The sequence below is a fragment of the Amphiura filiformis genome, chromosome 12 (genome assembly GCF_039555335.1).
Source record: "Amphiura filiformis chromosome 12, Afil_fr2py, whole genome shotgun sequence".
Taxonomy (NCBI): Eukaryota; Metazoa; Echinodermata; class Ophiuroidea; order Amphilepidida; family Amphiuridae; genus Amphiura; species Amphiura filiformis.
The window spans coordinates 41,459,781-41,479,165 of record NC_092639.1 but is presented as its reverse complement, the minus strand read 5'-3'; the positions used below and the strand labels follow the sequence as shown (position 1 = coordinate 41,479,165).

General features: G+C 38.3%; 1 protein-coding gene across 1 annotated transcript in view; it reads right to left on the bottom strand.

Moving 5' to 3' along the window:
- Positions 1-1,409: 1,409 nt before the first annotated feature.
- The window catches only part of LOC140166203 (protein Red-like), a 29,236-nt gene continuing 11,260 nt past the window's right edge, over positions 1,410-19,385 (bottom strand). The window contains 13 exon segments of the mRNA XM_072189609.1: positions 1,410-1,788; positions 2,706-2,743; positions 3,932-4,043; positions 4,926-5,183; positions 5,708-5,734; positions 7,457-7,500; positions 8,416-8,484; positions 10,292-10,544; positions 11,706-11,780; positions 11,782-11,861; positions 12,907-13,070; positions 17,582-17,625; positions 19,267-19,367. Coding sequence (XP_072045710.1) covers positions 1,761-1,788; positions 2,706-2,743; positions 3,932-4,043; positions 4,926-5,183; positions 5,708-5,734; positions 7,457-7,500; positions 8,416-8,484; positions 10,292-10,544; positions 11,706-11,780; positions 11,782-11,861; positions 12,907-13,070; positions 17,582-17,625; positions 19,267-19,367 — 1,293 coding nt within the window. The 3' untranslated portion in view covers positions 1,410-1,760.

Below are 19,385 nucleotides of genomic sequence, written 5' to 3'. Positions count from 1 at the left end.
TTGAGACTATCTAAAAAAGTTAAATACTGATAAATGTGTTTAATTTGGTTGTTTTTACCATTTTCAAGTACTGCTAATCCAAGGAGGTGAAGTCCAATTGGACATGATAAATGTAATACCATCTTTATTTTAAAATACAATGAAAGAAGGTGGTTATGTCCATGTGTATAGACTTGACCTCCTCAGCCTCAGGTTGTACCCCTCAGTGTTATTCACACAGTCATGATATACTATATTTCTTCACTATAAAACTTGCATAGAGGGTACTGAGAACCCCCTTGTAGCAGAAACAGACACCAACTCATATTTCATGATTTTATGACTTCATCCACTTTTAGATCTAGGGTCCTCAATTTCAGCCAAGATTTGGTAAATTGATACTTGCAGAGATTTTCACAACCACAGCTGCTTGAATCAAGAGTTGATTTTCATTAGCTACATAGAGTGACTGGGCTAGTCCACTGAAATCCATCCTATGGACGACATGAACTTAACCTTACACAGAGAGTGTCAATTTGAAATGGGGTTACCTGAATGGGCGACTCCATTTGAAATCTGCACCACCTGTGTGGAAGATTAAGGTCATGTTTTCCATAGGGGGTGTATGGATTTCAACTGGAATAACCCAACGCATACACTTTCTGTTTGCATTGAACACAGTTAAAACTAACCTTTAGCAAGCACCTGCAAATTAGTCCTTGCAAATACACCAAAATAGATTAATGCATGGAATCAATATTGACTCACCAAAAAGGACACAGGGCCTCCTGGATGGCTGTGTTATAATATTTACTTGCAGATGATGTGAATACTTAAGAATGTGACTGATTAACACCTGTCTTAAGTGGTGTAGCCAAAGGGCCAGGGAGGAAGCTGTCCCCCTGTGAGAAGTATAGCCCACCCCCTTGTGAGATACTGGCCACCCTGATATTTAAGGTTTTTATGCCGTTTCCTACTTTTAACCCACTTCCCCCCCTCCCTTGAAAGTTGTCTTCCCCCCTTTGCCCCCCCCCCCCTGAAAAAATATGCCATTGCCTATCTCCCAATACATTGACAGTATCTGCTGTTATTCATTCTACTGACGACGACGATCCTAAAGAAAGCTTTTCAACATTTTATTGCAAATTTTTCATGTTATGAGCAGTGCACAGATGAGCTTTTTCATACAAACAGTCGACAAAACTAGAGTGCCTCTTCTGAAGAGCATAAGGAATTCTTACGGAATAGACCTTTAATTACTGTTCATTGACACTCTTTTAGGAATTGTGCCACATTCGCCAGAAATTTCCATACACCCCCTATGGAAGACATTCACACACAGGGAGTGTGAATTTCAAATGGGGTGACTCCATTTGATATCTACACTCCCTGTGTGGGAGATTAAGGTCATGTCTTCCATAGGGGGTGTATGGAATTCAACTGCAATAGCCCATCCCAACCAGGCTAATGGAGGCAATATATAGAAAGTTGAGTTATCATCATCATCAGGTAACAACGCGTGTTACGTTGAAATCCTTGCATACCTTGAATACCTGTTTGCAAAGTTTAGAGCATTTATAACATTAATTTTCATGTGTTTTAATGTTTTTTGCTCCTTGGTTTTGCTTTTATCTCAATTTCAAAATTGCCACCTTAATCCTGGTTACATCACATTATGCACAAAGGATAAGTGTCCGTCTCAGGAATCCATTTGGAGTTGAACCATGAAGAGCAGTCGCTCCCTACTACATAATTCCAAACCCTGCAAATTATGCTGTCAATTAGTACTTGGGTTTCTTGTATCTATCACTGAAAAAAAAGTATCAAAAGATATGAAAAATCAAATTAACTGGGTAGTAAATAATACAAATATAGCTTTCATTAAAGGCCTATTCAGTGATTTACTCCTCCGGAGAATCGTCAAAATCATCAAAATTCAGATTTTGGCACCTTTGTTAGTGAAATTAAGCTCATAAAATATGGACAAACTAACACTGTGAACATCCACGGTTACAATTCACACCTTTAGAAAAAATTTAGCCAATAAGTCCTTCATTGGACAGAAGTCCAGGTTATTCAATGCGAAATGTCCATCCTCCTTGGCCTATGCAGAACGCAAGGGTCCTCGGTTGTCAATGAATATGAGTAGGTGTGCATTTTTAATTACCTGCAAACGTGGACATACATTATTTTATTAGGATTCACACATCACAAACACAGACACACCTGCAACTGTTGACGTCCAAGGTTGCTGGCTATAACCAGGACAACACAAGCAACATAAAAAATGCATTTAAATGTGGTCCACGTTGAGGGGGTTCAGGATGGGTCACGGTTGGATAGAAAGTTGTCGAGTGTGTGTGGGGTAGGTCCACGGTTTGCTGATTGAAATCGGGTGTATGTGTCCTCGGTTAGATAGGATTGAATCATATACAGACTGAGGTTTTCGTTTGCAGGTATTTACAAACAAGGGTGTGTTTGTGTGTTTTGGTGTCAACTGGGGCACTACTTTTATTTGACCCCCATTCCAAAAAAGACATTTGGAATCTTAATTAAATAGATAGTGAGACATGTCATTGATAATGCAATGTTACATCGACCTACCATCAAACACTGGGTTATTTGAATATGTATGATACTAGAATGGAAGTATGGTTATATTTCACCTAATAAATGATACCAAAGAATGGCACATAATCAATTTTGAAGGTTAAAAGGAGTCTCACCTGCCGCCACCTGGGTCACTTTTCCTCTTTGCTAAAATCTATAAGAAATGGAATAAAAAAACACATCATTAGCAAAACATCTTATATCCTGTGTTGAACTCAAGACCTATAGATAATAACATCATTGGTCTTCCCTATCTGACTTCATTAGCTCAGTTGCTAGAGCATCGTTCCGGTAAAATCCTGGATGGCCAGTGAATATTTTCTCACTGCTTGTCATTTATGTATGTGGAGACTTGTGTTAAAAATCATTTCTCACAATCTTGTATTATGGTTGCTTCTGCTTTCATACAAAGGAATGTTTTGACGACTAGTCATAATAAAAAGGAAAATGTTATTTATTTTTAAACCAAAGTCCAGTGAGTGTTTCCTCCAAGCATTAGAAGTATGGGCCAATGAAGCAAATTTCAGGACAAAATTGGTTCATAGATCCATTAAAATACATTATTCTGTTATTATAATGTTTTTTATTTTTTTCTCCAAATCCTTACATTACATGTAGTAGTTTAGCTGCTAAGCTCCCAAATTTGTTACAATTGTGCACTTTGTGATAAAAGCATGAGTTTCCACACTTAAAAGTATTATACCGGTCCAACGTTTATTTTAAGATGAGGAGGCATTTTGGATTTGACCCCTAGTGACCACTAGAGGTCACGAAGGGTCACACAGGGGTAAAAAATGCAATTAATTTGGTGTATCTGTCAACCACATTTTCATATTTTTACCCCTGTGTGACCTTTCGTGGGTCAAATCCAAAATGCTTCCACATCTTAAAAGAAACTTTGAACCATGTACATCATGTGTGGACACTCTCATGCTTTTATCACGAAGTGCAAAATGATTCAGCTTAGCAGCTGTTCTATAGGCCACAACATTTTATTTGTTTGTCCACATACAGACCCTCTCCAAAAAGGTAGGGTCGGTCAGTCAGATCATTGCCAAAACATGCACAAGCTTAATTAGTTTGATAAATTTTTTTTTTTAAATCGGGATTGTTCTCAATGCCCTTCAATCATGATTTAAAACAGTTTCAAAGTGTAAAGTAACTATTTAAAAATGTGTGTGTTATAATTCATGATGTCAAAATTCTGAAACAAATAAACACCTTTTTTCTGGAATTCCAGAATTGGGCCAGTATTCAATTTGTACAGTAAAAACATTCTCCCAAATTTCAAGATTAGGGTACATTGTGTGAGGACAAACAAACTATCTTTCCCCTAACATACCTGACTAATTTGTTGCCATTCTCGGTCTAACTCGGCCTTTTCATTCTTCTCTCCTCCGATCCGACGAGTTTTCCTTCCCTCAGACATTTTGATACCAAACTGGAATGCAGCTCTGGAAAAAGTAAGACATATTGTTAGAAGTTACAATAAATGAAGACATGTATGTAACCTATACTTAAATCAGTACAAAAAAACACAATACCCAAAAGTGAGAAATGAAATGAGAGCCTTACGATTTCCTGCTAGTTACATAACATAATCATGTAACGGTATAATCATTGCTACATTCAGTTTTGTGGTTTGAAAGACGGAACCTTTATGATCAGTATCAAATTTCACTAAATAATGCATATATGGAAGTAAAACTGGAGTTTTCAAGCATTCTAAACTACCCTTATATTAACAAAAAAAATTCTTCCTCTTTCAAACAAAACGACCCAACAGGTCAATGACAATCTACTTCATTATGGGTGCGGGTTAAAAATCTGGATTATGTTTGTAAGAAAAACATCAATCTAAATGGGTAATTTTCAACATTCCAGATTACGCTTCTATAGTAGGGAGGTGGGGATTGGCTGAGAAAGAAATGCAAAAAGTGCAGTGATTGATTGTGTGCTACAAACAGGCATAAAATCACAAGCCACAGCACACTCTACTGACCACTGTGGCCCAAGACACACCATATACACCATATAATTTTTATACAATGATGTTGTTCCATAAATTATCTTTTTTAACCCTATTGGAATAACATGTTGACCCCTTAAGAAATATTTTGATTGGTTACAAAGAGGGCTATATCATGTATTGGGCCAATAACAGAAATGGTAATAGTCTGTAGGGCTGAAAGAGATTAAGTTTAAAATTGCTAAGAGACCTTAAAGCTCTTTTCATTGGCTACTCCGATGATTATATCACATAATTTACCAATTAGGAGCAGTTTAAGAAAGGCAGTAGTTCCCCAGGGGTCAATCCCGGGGGTCAATCTACTTACTTTGGCATAGCTTCCTTCTGATTCATATACTGACTATACTCCTCCTGGGTGTCAAAGTCCCATCGACCAATAGGTCCTTTCTTATTACCCTGATCCATCTTAGAATAGTCGACTTCATCGTCTGAATCATCCAATGCGTCTGCGGTTTCCATGGCACCTGGGTAGCATTCGGCATAGCTGTCTGGTTCCACTTGACCTTTGGCACCCTTGACCCCTCGCATTTTCTTCTCAACTCCACCACCCCCTTTCAGAGCAATTCTGTATTGTGGAAATGATGATGGTAAATATATTTGTAGTTAAAAATGACAATCAGAAATTTTCTGTACAGACTATTGCTCCATGAAATGATCAACAGTCATAAATGGGCCAATTTGTTCATAATATCTCATTAAACATATGAAAATAACTTTATTTAGTGTAAACTACTGTATCCAGCTTTGACCAGTAGCATAGGGGATAAATTGGGGATGGCAAAGAGTAAAGTGTCCTTGACTAAAAATGGGACAAAAAATCGACAAATTGGGACTAAAACTTGGCTTTGCCCCCTCACACCTAGATCCTGGCTATTTAGCTAAGATTTAGCTGAAGTATTCCACAGACGTCATTTTTTTTTCTTCTTTCAACCACAACATTTCACAGGGTAATGAGACAAATAGGAGCTTTCCACAATACCAAAAATCTCCACTTTGATGGAGGAAAAGTGGAAATGAGATTGTTAACTGAACCATGCTCCTTCAATGTGGCTAGCTGAGTGAGATTAAATAGATCAACCGTACACCTACCCTTTAGTTCTTTCTCTCTTCTCCTCAGTAAACATCACTGTTAAGGAATAAATCTGTTATATTGAAACATTGGCATGTTAAAAACCACTATCCCTTTTGTCTTGCTCCAAAATATTTCATAAAGGTGAGATTTAAACACAAAAAAATAAGCTTTCTAATGTATGCTTGCAAACAAACTCAGATGAAATAAACTCAAAATGCAGTTTTTGAGCAATGTGTACAAAAAGGACAAGTTTTATTGTCAAATAGACCTACCTATACCTATGCAAAGTGATCAATTCACTGAGTATGGACCATTTTTTACACAATATATGTATGCCCTTTTAAACAACAACAACATTGGTCAAACTTTTCGTAGTGGTAGTGGCATTTGATCTATATTTTGATATTTGTAGTTATCAGATTGTTTCTATTATATCAAAATGGCTATGAGGCCCAATAGGAGTTTATATAGCCTTGCTTGTATAACTTGTATAAATGCCTCACATAAGGACTCATGCCATATGTGAGTGACCATATCAAACAATGCATTTGTCCAAAACATACACCTGCTGCATGTCCACTGTCCAGTATTGGTTGCATTAGCAACGCCCTAATATCAAGTTGCAAGCAGTCGACTTAAAGGCAACTTTGTCGCTAACCACAACTGGACGCTGTTGGCAATTGTGAAAAGGCTACCACCGTTTACTACCGAGTTTTAAACCGCACACTGCGACTGCTATTCCAGAAAAATACAGAGCTAATTTTTTTGGATTAAAAAAATAGCTGTTTTGTCAAATGAAATAGCTAGATCTTAATCCTTTAGTTAGTTCTAACTGGCAACAAAAGTTAAATTTAAGATTTTTGCAATTTGAGGGAAAATTGGCCAAAAAACATGCAATTTTACATGTTTTTATACAATTGTAGTCACAAAATTCTAAGACTTGGCACAAGTCTAAGCAATCTAAATCTTCAGTGTAGGCTAATAATTTTAATATTTTATGTTATTTTTGATAATTGGTTTTGAAAAAGATTAGAAAATGTGTTTTCCAAAAATTACAATGCGTAACTTAAATTAGTCTTTGTACAAGTCTTTAGACTTCATTGTCACCGTATAAGAACACATGCTTTAAAAACACATGTTTTTGGCCCTAATTTCCAAAAATTGATGAAACATTAGAAGTTGACTATCACTGCCAGTTAGACTTAACTAAACGATTAGGATTTAAATTTCATTTGGTAAACTAGATATTTTTTTAGTCCAAAAAAATTAGTTCTGTATTTTTCTGGAATAGGGAGTAGTATGATACCGTATTGTTTGTAATAAACGCTCCCCCTCTAATAAACTCCCCCTTCCAATTTTTCTGTGAAAAATTGACAAAACTGGCATCAGTCAGTCAGTCTTGTCAGGGACGATCAGTAAATTGCATGGACAAAACCTGTTATGACTCACACTTCCATCTATTCCATTGCCCAATTATGGTAGAATTTCACTAGATTCTTGCTTGATGATGTACTTACGGGTGTAATTTTGATGCATTTACCACGAAAATGATATTTTCCATGGGCGTCGGCATTAGTATAGCCGTAAATCCCTCTTTTCTACAGGAGCACCATCAGGAAATTTAACCTGATTTTAAAGTTTTTTTCACTGACAATTCACCTTCAATAAACGCCCCCCTTTTGGAAAAATGCAACGCCCCCGGGGCGTTTATTACAAACAATACGGTATGTCCCTTTACAGCAAAGACAATATATAACAAAGGATATTCTTCAGCAGGTTGCCATGTACCAGCAAATCTCATCTCAGCAGCCTGAAACAAAAGACAAAAGATGAAACAAGATATCAGAAAACTTCTTCCACTTTTTTTTGCAAATCGTTCCAATTATAGATGGTTTTAAATCCGTATCTAAGCTGTGTTTTTACTTAGGTCACAAATATTCAAAGTTTGAAAAATAGGACCGGTTTACCACAAAATGGTGGTCAAATCTGATGCAAATTCCTGTGGATACAAATAGGCAGAGAGTAATGCAATAACAACTGGTCAACATCCATTGATGGACCACATTGTGGTCTAGCAAGGCTTTTTTCCCTAAGTATCCACTTTTCTGGCTAATAACAACTTTGATAGATAATCCATTATGCAGTGGTCACACATTTGCGTAGTTACAGTGAATTTCTAGCCTCACCTGGCTAGTGTCACAACTTTGTGGTTCAGCCCTTCAGATCTATGGACAAGGTAATGATAGAGCTTATAGGCTTTTTATATACTTGAAAAAATTATAATTTTTCTTACATTTCCAGTGACTAATTACCCCCAATAAAATTGTTGCAGAGAGCTGACTTTTAACTGGTTTGTTGTCTGAAAAGTATATAACTGTCAAGCTTTCCTCAGAATTAGATCAGATTTTTTACGACAAAACTATTAGAAGCATGTAGGTGCATGTATACTGTAGACATGTAGTTGTAATATCATGCCAATTGTTGGTGAGATTATGAGAGTTTGAGCACTACCTGCCGATCTATCATTGCCTCTGATTGGTCAATTACATGATATTTTCACTTCAATCACCAATCAGAATGGAGCTTGGCAAATAATTCAACCCAATTTTTTGGCGTGGTGAAATTATTCTAACAATGTTGCTGATTGGTCCAATATTGATAATGTAAACTTCTTTTTGGCCAATCGGCAGGTAGTTCTCATGGGGTTAAGCTGTAGACTTCTTACCTTGCCATACTTTTCATTGATGCTCTTAACAAAGTCTTTACCACTGGGTCCAGATTTGGAGTCGGCAGGCTGAAAAGAAAATGACATTTTAAAGGTTAAATACCACTGGTATTACCAGCAAAATGTAAAAGATGTTGAACATCACTTTGTTACGAACCCTGGCGGTGCCTAGTATCCCTCGTGGTAAAAATTGAGTTAGCTTGAAATTGCCCTGGATAAGGAACTTGATGCTAATTGTCTCGTTGTAACCCGTATGAAACTCGGGGAGCTGATCCTGGTTGCGATGGTTAATTGTGGAATGTCTAGGGTGTGTGCTCTTGTAGCAGCAAAGTCCCTGATTTGTTGTTAAATGGTTTATGGAATGATGTGGGGCCGTAGTGGTCAGCAAGAATCTGTAAAGTGTGCTGAGACTTGTGGATCAATGTCTAGGCGTTGTGGCTGTGCGTAGCGGACTATAAAACACTGCGCATTTTTTTACAACTTATATATATATGTTGTTCCTTCAAGGGATTAAAAAACACTAGAAGAAATTGTAAAGCTGAATTTATATGATTGCTGAGCGATTACGATGCACCACTTTTGGGAAGTGAAAGGCCTATCGCCAAATTTTGCAATGCATCGCTCGTCGCTTTTGCATTTATAATAATCACAACTTAAACAATTGAATACCTGAGTGGAAGAAGGGCCCAACTCCAATTTTTTACAAAAATGAGTTAGACCCAGCATTTTATTGCCAACAGACTGATCTTCCTTGTGTGTGAAGGATGAGCCAAAATCCACTCTCCAAATAGTCTTCCACGCATACACTTAATCATGGTTTTCATTGAAGAAAAGCCCAACTCCATAGAGTTGGGCCCTTCTTCCACAAATATAGTGTTAAAGAGGAATTTTATTCATCCATGTAATCTGCTTTTCACTACAATAAATTTTCTTGCCAACCTATCACATGAGTTCTACTTGTGCAATTAATGGTGATTATCTAATTTCTGTAGCTATTTATAACACAGCACTGGTACTTGTGGTATATTAGTGGAAGAAGGGCCCAACTCCAGCTCAGATATTAAGACCTGTACCGTTGCCATGGAAACATCATATTTAATTTTGAATGTATGTACTATTGTATGTTCATGTATTAAAGGTCCCTGAAGATAAAAAACGTTCTGCCTATAAAACTTTTCCAAATATTAAGTTTTTTCTTAATATCTCAAAAACAGTTTTGATGGAGTTGGGCCCTTCTTCCACTCAGGTATTCAATTCTACCAAATTTGACATCAGTGTGATCAGCTATGACGAAACACAAAATATCAATAAACCCTTACAGCCCTGAATACTACAAAATACTACCGGCTAGGCACATCCCCTTCAAACCTCCCCCCAGGAATTTAGGGTTAATCTGGCTCATATGGTAGAAAGTAACCACTAGAGGTTTGGCTGAAAAACACCAAAGAATGCATGCCAAAGGTTTTATATATATATATAGTGCTGTTCGCATAAGGTATATTCACAGGGAGAGACGACATAGGCCCATTGGTAACCCGCCCATGCCAAAACTTATAACCAGCAATCTTGCCCTGGCCAATAGCGCTTCCCTGCCCCCTCATTCCCAACACGCCTGCCGTGTGTGTGGCCTCTTTTTTTCCTCTCGCCACAACCACAACAAAATGTGTAACTTCAACCACTACCCTCCTCTTCAGCATGCTCATTATTGAACCATAACCACCCTGAATGCTACAAAACACTACAGGCAGGGTGTGCTCTCCCTTACAGCAGGCGGGGCGGGCAAAACATATGCCACATCCGATTAAACCCTCCCCAATGAGTTTGGGTTAATGATGTATTTAGGAAAATGGAATAAAATTTTCCCACCAATATTTACCTCATCATCTGTTTTTGGTTTCTCAAAGTAACTCCTGGGTTTCCTCTCCCTGTCCCTATCTCCTCTCTCCCGGTCTCTGTCTTCCCTGTCACGATCTCTGTCTCTTCCTCTGTCTCTATCACGATCCCGTCTGTCTCTGTCCCTATCTCGATCTTTGTCTCTGTCTCGTCCTCTTTCTGATTCTTTCTCCTTGTCCTTTTCTTTCTTAGTTTTGTTCTGATTTGGTACATAGCTCCCTATATCACCAAAAATGCTGCAATACAAAAGAAAGTGTCAAACATTAACTCACAGTTTAAGGTTGGTCTTGCCCTGGAATTATGGAAACTTTTGGGCCTGCCAAATGTTTGGTCTAAAGTATATAAAAGTACAAATAGAATGATAGACATTTGATGAATCTATTAGTGACGTCAAATTTAGGTTCTTAAGTATCTTAACTAGATCTTGAACTGTTTTTTTTTTTAAATTTTATTAAATTTGTTTAAATTTGACCAACTTCACCTAAAATGGTTTAAATTTGGGTGAAAATCATGCATACGATTGAGCAAGGTGGATGGTGTCATTGCAACACATGTTGTTTTCCACTTCACATTGAGGTCCATCACCCAAACATTCTTATTCTAAATTCTATGTTAAACTGCTTAATTTCTAAAACCAATGACAGTGGCCCATAGAACAGTTCACAAATTCAGCAGCTGTATGTAACTAACCCCACACTCTCATGCTGTTGTTCATACCATCTAATCCAATATCTGTAATCCAGAGTTGTTCAGACCACCAAGGGCCCATTTCACTAAACTTTAATCCTTCGTAACTCAAGGATCTGTTCGTAAGTTACGAATACCAATACAATTACCGAATAGGGTGCAACTTGCTAGACTTGACGCCAGTACTCGTTTACGGTTAGGGTTTAGGCTTGGGGTAGGGCAGTCTTGTAATAAGACTAGTAAAGTTGCACCTTATTCGGTAATTGCTCCGAATATCCTTTCACTAGACATAACTTTACGAAGGGTCCCTATAGTAAATCCCTATTACTTACGAAGGGTACCGATCGCAAGTCATTTTAGTGAAATGGATTTTACGATGCGTTGTATGTTACGATTGATGGAGACTTTAGTTTAGTGAAATGGACCCCTACTCTTATATTTCATAATCCAAGCCTAAAATGTCACTGGGGTTATGAGAAAAATATGAGTTTTCACCTGATACCAAAATCTGCATTTTGATGGGGTTATTAATTAAGTGGGGATGCGGCTGTCAACCACATAACTTTAACACTATTTATCATAACTTATTTCTACATTACTGTACAAGCATTTCTATTTAAGCTCTAATGTGTGAGGAGAGTTGGTAGGGGAGTGTATAGGAGGTCATTGCCAAGTGTGAAAGGACCCTGCCAGAGACTGTAGATACTCACTCTTCAGCAGCAGCCACTTTGTCGAGATGGAAGTCTTTACCCAGTTTACCCTTGTCCTTCTTCTTGATCTTGCGCCTCGCTGGCCTTGCCAAGATATGACAGAATCTGAGTCAGCTTGTTGATGACAATGTCATTGGTGGTTAGAGTTGTATGCGACTGAGGTAAAGAAAGAAAAAGCGATAATACCGTGAGTAATAGTATTTTTGCTGTTATATGCATGCAAAATTGGGGCAAAAGTGGATGGATTTTAAGGGGTCAGTTACCCACCTTTGCACAGTATTTTTTGTGGGGGCTGAGAGCACATCAGACATATCGAATTATATTCTGAATACGAGGAATGTCAATATCAAATAATTTTGACTTTTGAAATTTGCAATATAATACAAATTTTATGGCAAATTCTTAAAAATTGATATTTTTGATATTTAAGAGTCCTTGAAGTAAAATTTATAAATCTAATGATATTTACTTAAAGTGTATGTAGCTGGAAGGAAAACCCGACAATCATATGAAATGGTTTTTTTTTGACTTTTCGTATTAAAGATTTACATTTTTCCCCAAAACACCTAAAACAGCTCGCAGAGAGGACAACAGATGCATCATGAGGTTAACTGAATGGCAGCCAAGAACAGAAAAGAGAAGAAGGGAAGACAAAAACAAAGCTGGCATGATGATCTCACATGCGCACAGCCTAGGCAAGGGAAGACCAGGACATGCTACTTGAGGGCTACATCCGACAGTGGCAGATCTGTCAACCTACCCAAGTCAGAAAGAGGGACGGACATTGAGGCCAAAACCTTGTATGTACAAAAAGCAGGTACTGACAAATTCAAAGACTTGAGGCGTGCAATACTTTCAGAATTCAGGGAAGGATTTGCAGGTCTAAACTGATCACAATAAACTAAAGAGAATGCTATAGCATAATTTTAAAGTGTAATTTGCATCATTTTCTGGTGTTCTTACCATTTAAATTTGCCATCACTGAAATTTTCAGAAAGCAGGACTGTCCCTCTTTTCACTTTGGAAAACCCCAATGAGGGACAGTCCCTCAAAATGAGGGACAGTTGGCAGGTCTGCAGTGGATGACTTGGCCTGTGAGGTGAGGTGAGGTGAGGTGAGGTGAGAATAAAAAAATGTTGACCAACAGCCTCCCAATAAATAAGGTCTGTCTATAGAACAGGTGTTTTCCCTGTCACCTTACCTCCATGGTGGGACAGTCGGCTTTACTCCTGATAAGCATAGTGGGTATATCACTCTCTGAGAACTCATCATCCAAGTCTACGCTATAGGCTAGTCGACCAGGAAGAAACAACTCATTGCGCACAGGAGGCTCACTGTGGAATAATGTACGGTAGACATTAAGAGCTGTAGGAGAAATGGTGAATACAAAAATTAACTTTGGTATTTGGGGTTTTTTTCTCTTTTTTTTCCTCTATCATAAAAAAATACTTTTAATGAAAAAATTATTTGTTTGTACTTGAAAAAAATTTTCATTATTTTCACTTTTAGTTAGGGGACAAAGTTCACTTTGGTGACCACTCTCTGGCTAGTAAGGTTTGACGATTGATTCGACTTCTATGGACCATTTAGAAAAAAAATAGCCACCATGTCCCTCGCGAAAATCCCGGCATTTTTCGCTAGAGGCCAAAATCCAAAATGGCCGCCACCACCATTTTGAAATTTTAAGTTTTGAACCAGAGCACCTATAATCATGCACAAAGACACTTTTTTTGGATATGTTGAGTACGAGGATTCCGATTCTGACATTAGTTTGATATTACGGCATCATTTTCACCCAGAAATCCAAGATGGTGGCGGCACCATCTTGAAAAAATTAGTTTTGAACAAGAGGACCCTAAATCGTGTACAAAGACACTTTTTGGGATAAGTCGACCACAAGGATTTCAAATTTGACCTTACTTTGACATTACGAACTCATATTTACCCAGAAATCCAAGATGGTGGCATGGTATATCTTGAAAAAAAATAAGTTTTGAACCAGGTTACCTAAAAGCGTGTACAAAGACACTTTTTCCGATAAATCGACCCCAAGAAATCCGAATCTGACATTAATTTGGCGTTACAAAATAATTTTTGCCCAGAAATCCAAGATGATCCCCATTTGGTAGAGCGTAAATGTGATTTTTGAATGAGAGCAGAAGCATAAGTGTGTCATTTCCGCCTTATCTGGGGTTCATGTCTCTTATATGGGGTTTCAACTGCCTTATCTTGGGTTTACATCCCTTATCTAGGGATAAGGCGCCTTATCTGTGGTTTAGACGGCCTTATCCTGGGTTTACGTTCCTTACCTGTGGCTAAGATGCCTTAACCTTAGCATATCGCAGTCTAAACCCAGATAAGGCATATAAACCCCAGATGATGCGCCGTAACCCCAGATAAGCGACGTAGGCCCCAGATAAAGCAGTCTAAACCCCAAATAAGGCGCCTTAACCCTAAATAAGGAACATAAACCCCAGAAAAGGCATCTAAACCCCACATAAGGTGCCTTAACTCTAGATAAGGGTTGTTAACCCCAGATAAAGGTCGTAAACCTCAGATAAGGCATCTAAACCCAAGATAAGGCGCCTTAACCCCAGATAAGAGACGTAAACTCAGATATGGCAGTCTAAACCCCAGATAAGGCGCCGTCTGGGGTTTACTTCTCTTATATTAGGTTTATGTTCCTGGCCATATCTGAGGTGTACGTCCCTTATCTGGGGTTACGGCGCCTTATCGGGGGTTTAAACTGTCATATCTGAGTTTACGTCTCTTATCTGGGGTTAAGGCGCCTTATCTTGGGTTTAGATGTCTTATCTGAGGTTTACGACCCTTATCTGGGGTTAACGACCATTATCTAGAGTTAAGGCACCTTATGTGGGGTTTAGATGCCTTATCTTAGGTTTATGTTCCTCATTTAGGGTTAAAGCGCCTTATTTGGGGTTGGACTGCTTTATCGGCGGTCTACGTCTCTTTATCTGGGGTTACAGCGCATTATCTGGGGTTTAGATGCCTTATCTGGGTTTAGACTGCGATATGCTAAGGTTAAGGCATCTTAGCCACAGGTAAGGAACGTAAACCCAGGATAAGGCCGTCTAAACTACATGTAAGGCGCCTTATCCCTAGATAAGGGATGTAAACCCAAGATAAGGCAGTTTAAACCCCATATAAGGGACATGAACCCCAGATAAGGCGGAAATGACACATTTATGCTTCTGCTTTCATTCAAAAATCACATTTACGCTCTACCAAATGGGGGCCATCTTGGATTTCTGGGCAAAAATTATTTTGTAACGTCAAATTAATGTCAGATTCGGATTTCTTGGGGTCGACTTACCGGAAAAAGTGTCTTTGTACACGCTTTTAGGTAATCTGGTTCAAAACTTATTTTTTTCAAGATGGCGCCGGCGGCCACCATCTTGGATTTCTGGGGAAATATGAGTTCGTAATGTCAAAGTAATGTCAAATTTGAAATCCTTGAGGTCGACTTGTCCAAAAAAAGGGTCTTTGTACACGATTTAGGGTCCTCTTGTTCAAAACTAAATTTTTCAAGATGGTGCCGCCACCATCTTGGATTTCTGGGTGAAAATGATGCCGTAATGTCAAACTAATGTCAGAATCGGAATCCTTGTACTCGACATATCCGAAAAAGTGTCTTTGTGCATGATTATAGGTGCTCTGGTTCAAAACTTAAATTTTCAAAATGGTGGTGGCGGCCATTTTGGATTTTGGCCTCTAGCTTAAAAATGCCGGGATTTTCGCGAGGGACATGGTGGCTATTTTTTTCTAAATGGTCCATAGAAGTCGAATCAATCGTCAAACCTTACTAGCCAGAGAGTGGTCACCAAAGTTAACTTTTTCCCCTAACTATTTTGTTGGTTAGCACTAAGCTTAAAATATTACAAACTAGCGGGAGACCCACGCTTTGCGCGGGTCCCCGCTAGTTGAGTAAACGGGAGCGGTTAGTAAATGGGAGTGTTTAGTAAACGGGAGTAAACGGTGATGATAATCATGCTGTCTTGGTGTAGATTATTCATCCAGCAATAATCAGATGTTGATAATCATGTTAGCTCCTGTCATGTAAGAAGTTAAACTTTTATTTAAGTGAATATTCAGATCTGTGATAATGTTGTTATACTCACTCAATCCCTCAGATTTATTTTGCAAATCTGTCACCCAATGACCCCTTTTTTCATCAGCTTACACCCAATGACCCCCCTTCTTTTTAAATAGAAATTTACACCAAATCTGCAAATATTTTAGGCGCTTCGTGCGCATTGTGAAAAAAATTTAACATTTTTGTAGCAATTTCAGTTTCAAAAAGGCAAATTTTCACAAAACGTTGCCCAGAAAGTTATGTTTTACGGTTAATGGCACTGAATTTTAGCGTTCTCACACATTTTCTTGGAGGCCCCCACTACTGAATAACCCCCTTTTGACCATAATCGCCTTCGATAGACCCCTAGTCTCATACTCTGGTAGGGACAGGTACATTACTTTCATATTCGAAAGTGCCCCCCTCCCGGCGCACCCTCCATCAGACACCCTCCCTCCGCGTATTGATAAGAAGCTTGTTTTGGACATCCGATAACAACTATTATAGTGTCAAAGTGGTCACGAAATAGCTTCAATTCGGTCTTTATTTTGAATTTTTTTTTCAAATAGGGCCTACCCAGGGGGCCACATCCCCCCTGGGTATTAAGAAGTGCCCGTTGTTGCTTCTGCTTCGGACAGCTGTACACTGCCGTTTTAAACGAGGATAACAACATTAGTGTCAAAATGGTGCTTCAATTGAGCCTTTATTTTGATTTTTTTTTAAATACTCAATTCCCCCCCTTGATACCCCTGCGTATAAAGAAGTGTCCGCTTTTGGCTTCTGTTTTGGACACCTGTACACTTTAAAGCAATTACAAAACAAAAATGGTCCCCGAAATGGCTTCAATTAGGCCTAGGCCTTTATTTTGATCAAGTGTTCAATTCTGAGTGGACACCACCCCCCCCCTCCTCAGACCATCAGACAACCCTCTGCGGCGCGTGACCTATAAACCCAGACGCAGTACGTGTCGGGGTGCGTGACTCGCCACTAATTGCGCGCGTGCATTTGACGCGTTTTTGGTCATGACCTGAGCCGTAAGGTTATTGACCTCAACGGCCTAGCAACCAACCATTTTTTTTGTTATTTCCATAGTGATTGAATAGTTTTGCAAAAATGAACCTCAGATGGTTTAATGGCAATATGTACCCGATCAATGTACGAATAAATAAGAGCTGAAAGTGAAATCATCTCTGAGTCTATTCGCGAACAAGATTTAGCGACTTCCTTTTATTTATATAGATGACTATTCATAAGCATATTGGAAAATATCATACATGTAAGTGGTGTCTACACTATCAGTTGTAATGGCCTGTGAGTATGTATATACATACATTTTTCTGTACTAAATCCTTACTGCTTTCAATGAGGTGCTATATTATATTTCATTAATTTATTTCTTTTCTACTTTTATGCAAAGGGGTTAACAGGGATGCCAGTGGTCTGAAGTGACTTCACAGTAAAAGCCTGAAAAAGTGTGCAAATTAGGGCTATAAAGCCTCAAAATGGGCTGAAAATATATAAAAGTGCAGAAATTTGGAGTTCTAAAAAGCAGGAAATCAGGCAATTGCCTAAAAACTGGCATCTTTGGGTTAACATTTTTTGTTAACTGTTTCAATCAGGCCTTAGAAATAGTTTCTGGGAGATTTTGAGTCTTTGTCACTAGTTTTCTGTGAGCGCAAAAAGTGTGACAAAGTTAAGATTTTGTACAATACGAAGTCCGCATGAATACTTCTGACACTCTAGCATTTGCTAAACTTTACAAAATGTAATTTATGTAGCTTACCCATTTTTGTCTTGAATTCAACTTTGGGTTCATCTTTAGGTGGTCTGTAATAGAGAATGCATAGTAAATGATTTACTTGAGTGTATCCCATTAGACCTTAGATGTTAAGACTTAAAGGTCCGTATTCACAAAGCAAGTAAGACCAGGTCTAGTGTTGAACTATTTCGGTTAGACTTTGGGAGGAATCCTTTTACTCTTTTCTTTTCATCCTTTATTCCAAGTAAAGTCCAAAGGTTAAACTGCAGCCATCTTAATATTAAGCTAAATGCATTTACCCAGGATCTAAAATAATATGTAAATACCAGAGAGTTCCTTCTCCCTAGGACTTATCTCCATAATTACGCCAGGTCTGAAGCTAGACCTGGTCTAACTTGTTTTGTGCATACGGACAAAAGAGTACAAACTCACAATGTGAAATGCTATGGTAAATCCTCCATACTGGATTGTCACATTATTGGAGCATTTATTGGCAAACACCAAAAGCGAATGATAAATTGCATCTATATGTTTGAGTGTTACAAAGGTTTGTGTGCGTGAGCCCTCATCATCGACACAATGCATTACATGCAGAAAACAAACACACACTTTAATTTGAAGTTTACAGGTGAATTAAGAAATAATCCAGTGGTACACAGGGCAAAATTGTGTACCTCTGCATTATTTCTCAATTCTTGTGTTGCATTTGGAAGCAGCAGGCTTCTCAATAAACTCCAAAACCAATGGGTACCAATCAGTCTGTAGGTACTCTAGGGTTTAATCCACACATTGTGATACATCATAGCATAGAATTCAGTCTACAAATATATTTGCCTGTAAATGAATTTTTTTAACGAAAGACACAAAAGGCAGACAACCTCCACAAAAGCATTACAATAGACTGGTCTTATATACAATAAAACATGTTTGTGAGGCCGCCTGTATCAGTAATATAGTTGCTCAGAACTCCGAATAATGTTTTTGTGGAGAGTGTCTGCCTTTCGTCTCTTTTGTCAAAAACCCTCATTTAGAGGCATACATTGTATATGCTTGTAGACACAATTCTATGGTATAACAAGTATCATTTTCAATAAAGCAGAGAAATTCATGGCCCAGTTAACCTTGCAAAATAAAACAGAGAATACACACACTGATCGATATCCCAAGAAAATTATGGTTGGTTTTAGACTCTTTGAAACAAATCTAATAAATCGTGTTTTGAGCCTCAAATATCCCCCAGTCAAGAGCAGTTTCCAATACCAAATTCCATCTGTGACTTCCAGAAATCTGGAGATTTTGGTACCTTGGTCGACAACATTTGTTGGGGTGTCAGGTAATGTGTTTGATTCTTATAGCTTGTAATATTTGAATATGATGAGCAAATTCGCACATTTAACAAATGTGACCCATCACATCGAAACAGACCACCTCGCGGCAGAAATGAAAATTGAGATTTAAACACTAGGATAAACTCCTGCTTTTTAGCTTGAAAATGACACCTTACTTGTTGAAATCAGATAGAGTAAAAATGTTTTATGAGGCAAAACAAGCTCAGAATTCCTTTTATTTTCTTTATATTTTTCCATCTTCTTTCATTGTTATCTGCCAATGAAGCTAGCCGCGAAGTGGTCTGTTTCGATGTGATGGGTCACAAATACTCTTGAGAGACAAAAATGAGTGAAATTGGTGATCATCAATGTAAAGCTTACTTTTCCACTTTGACAGCAGCCGGCTTAAGCGGCTTTCCTTGGAAGCTGATTTCCATGGCATCTTCCTCTTCCCGCTCTTTGCTGGTGATTTCAGCTCGCACCTGTCATCATCAAAACAT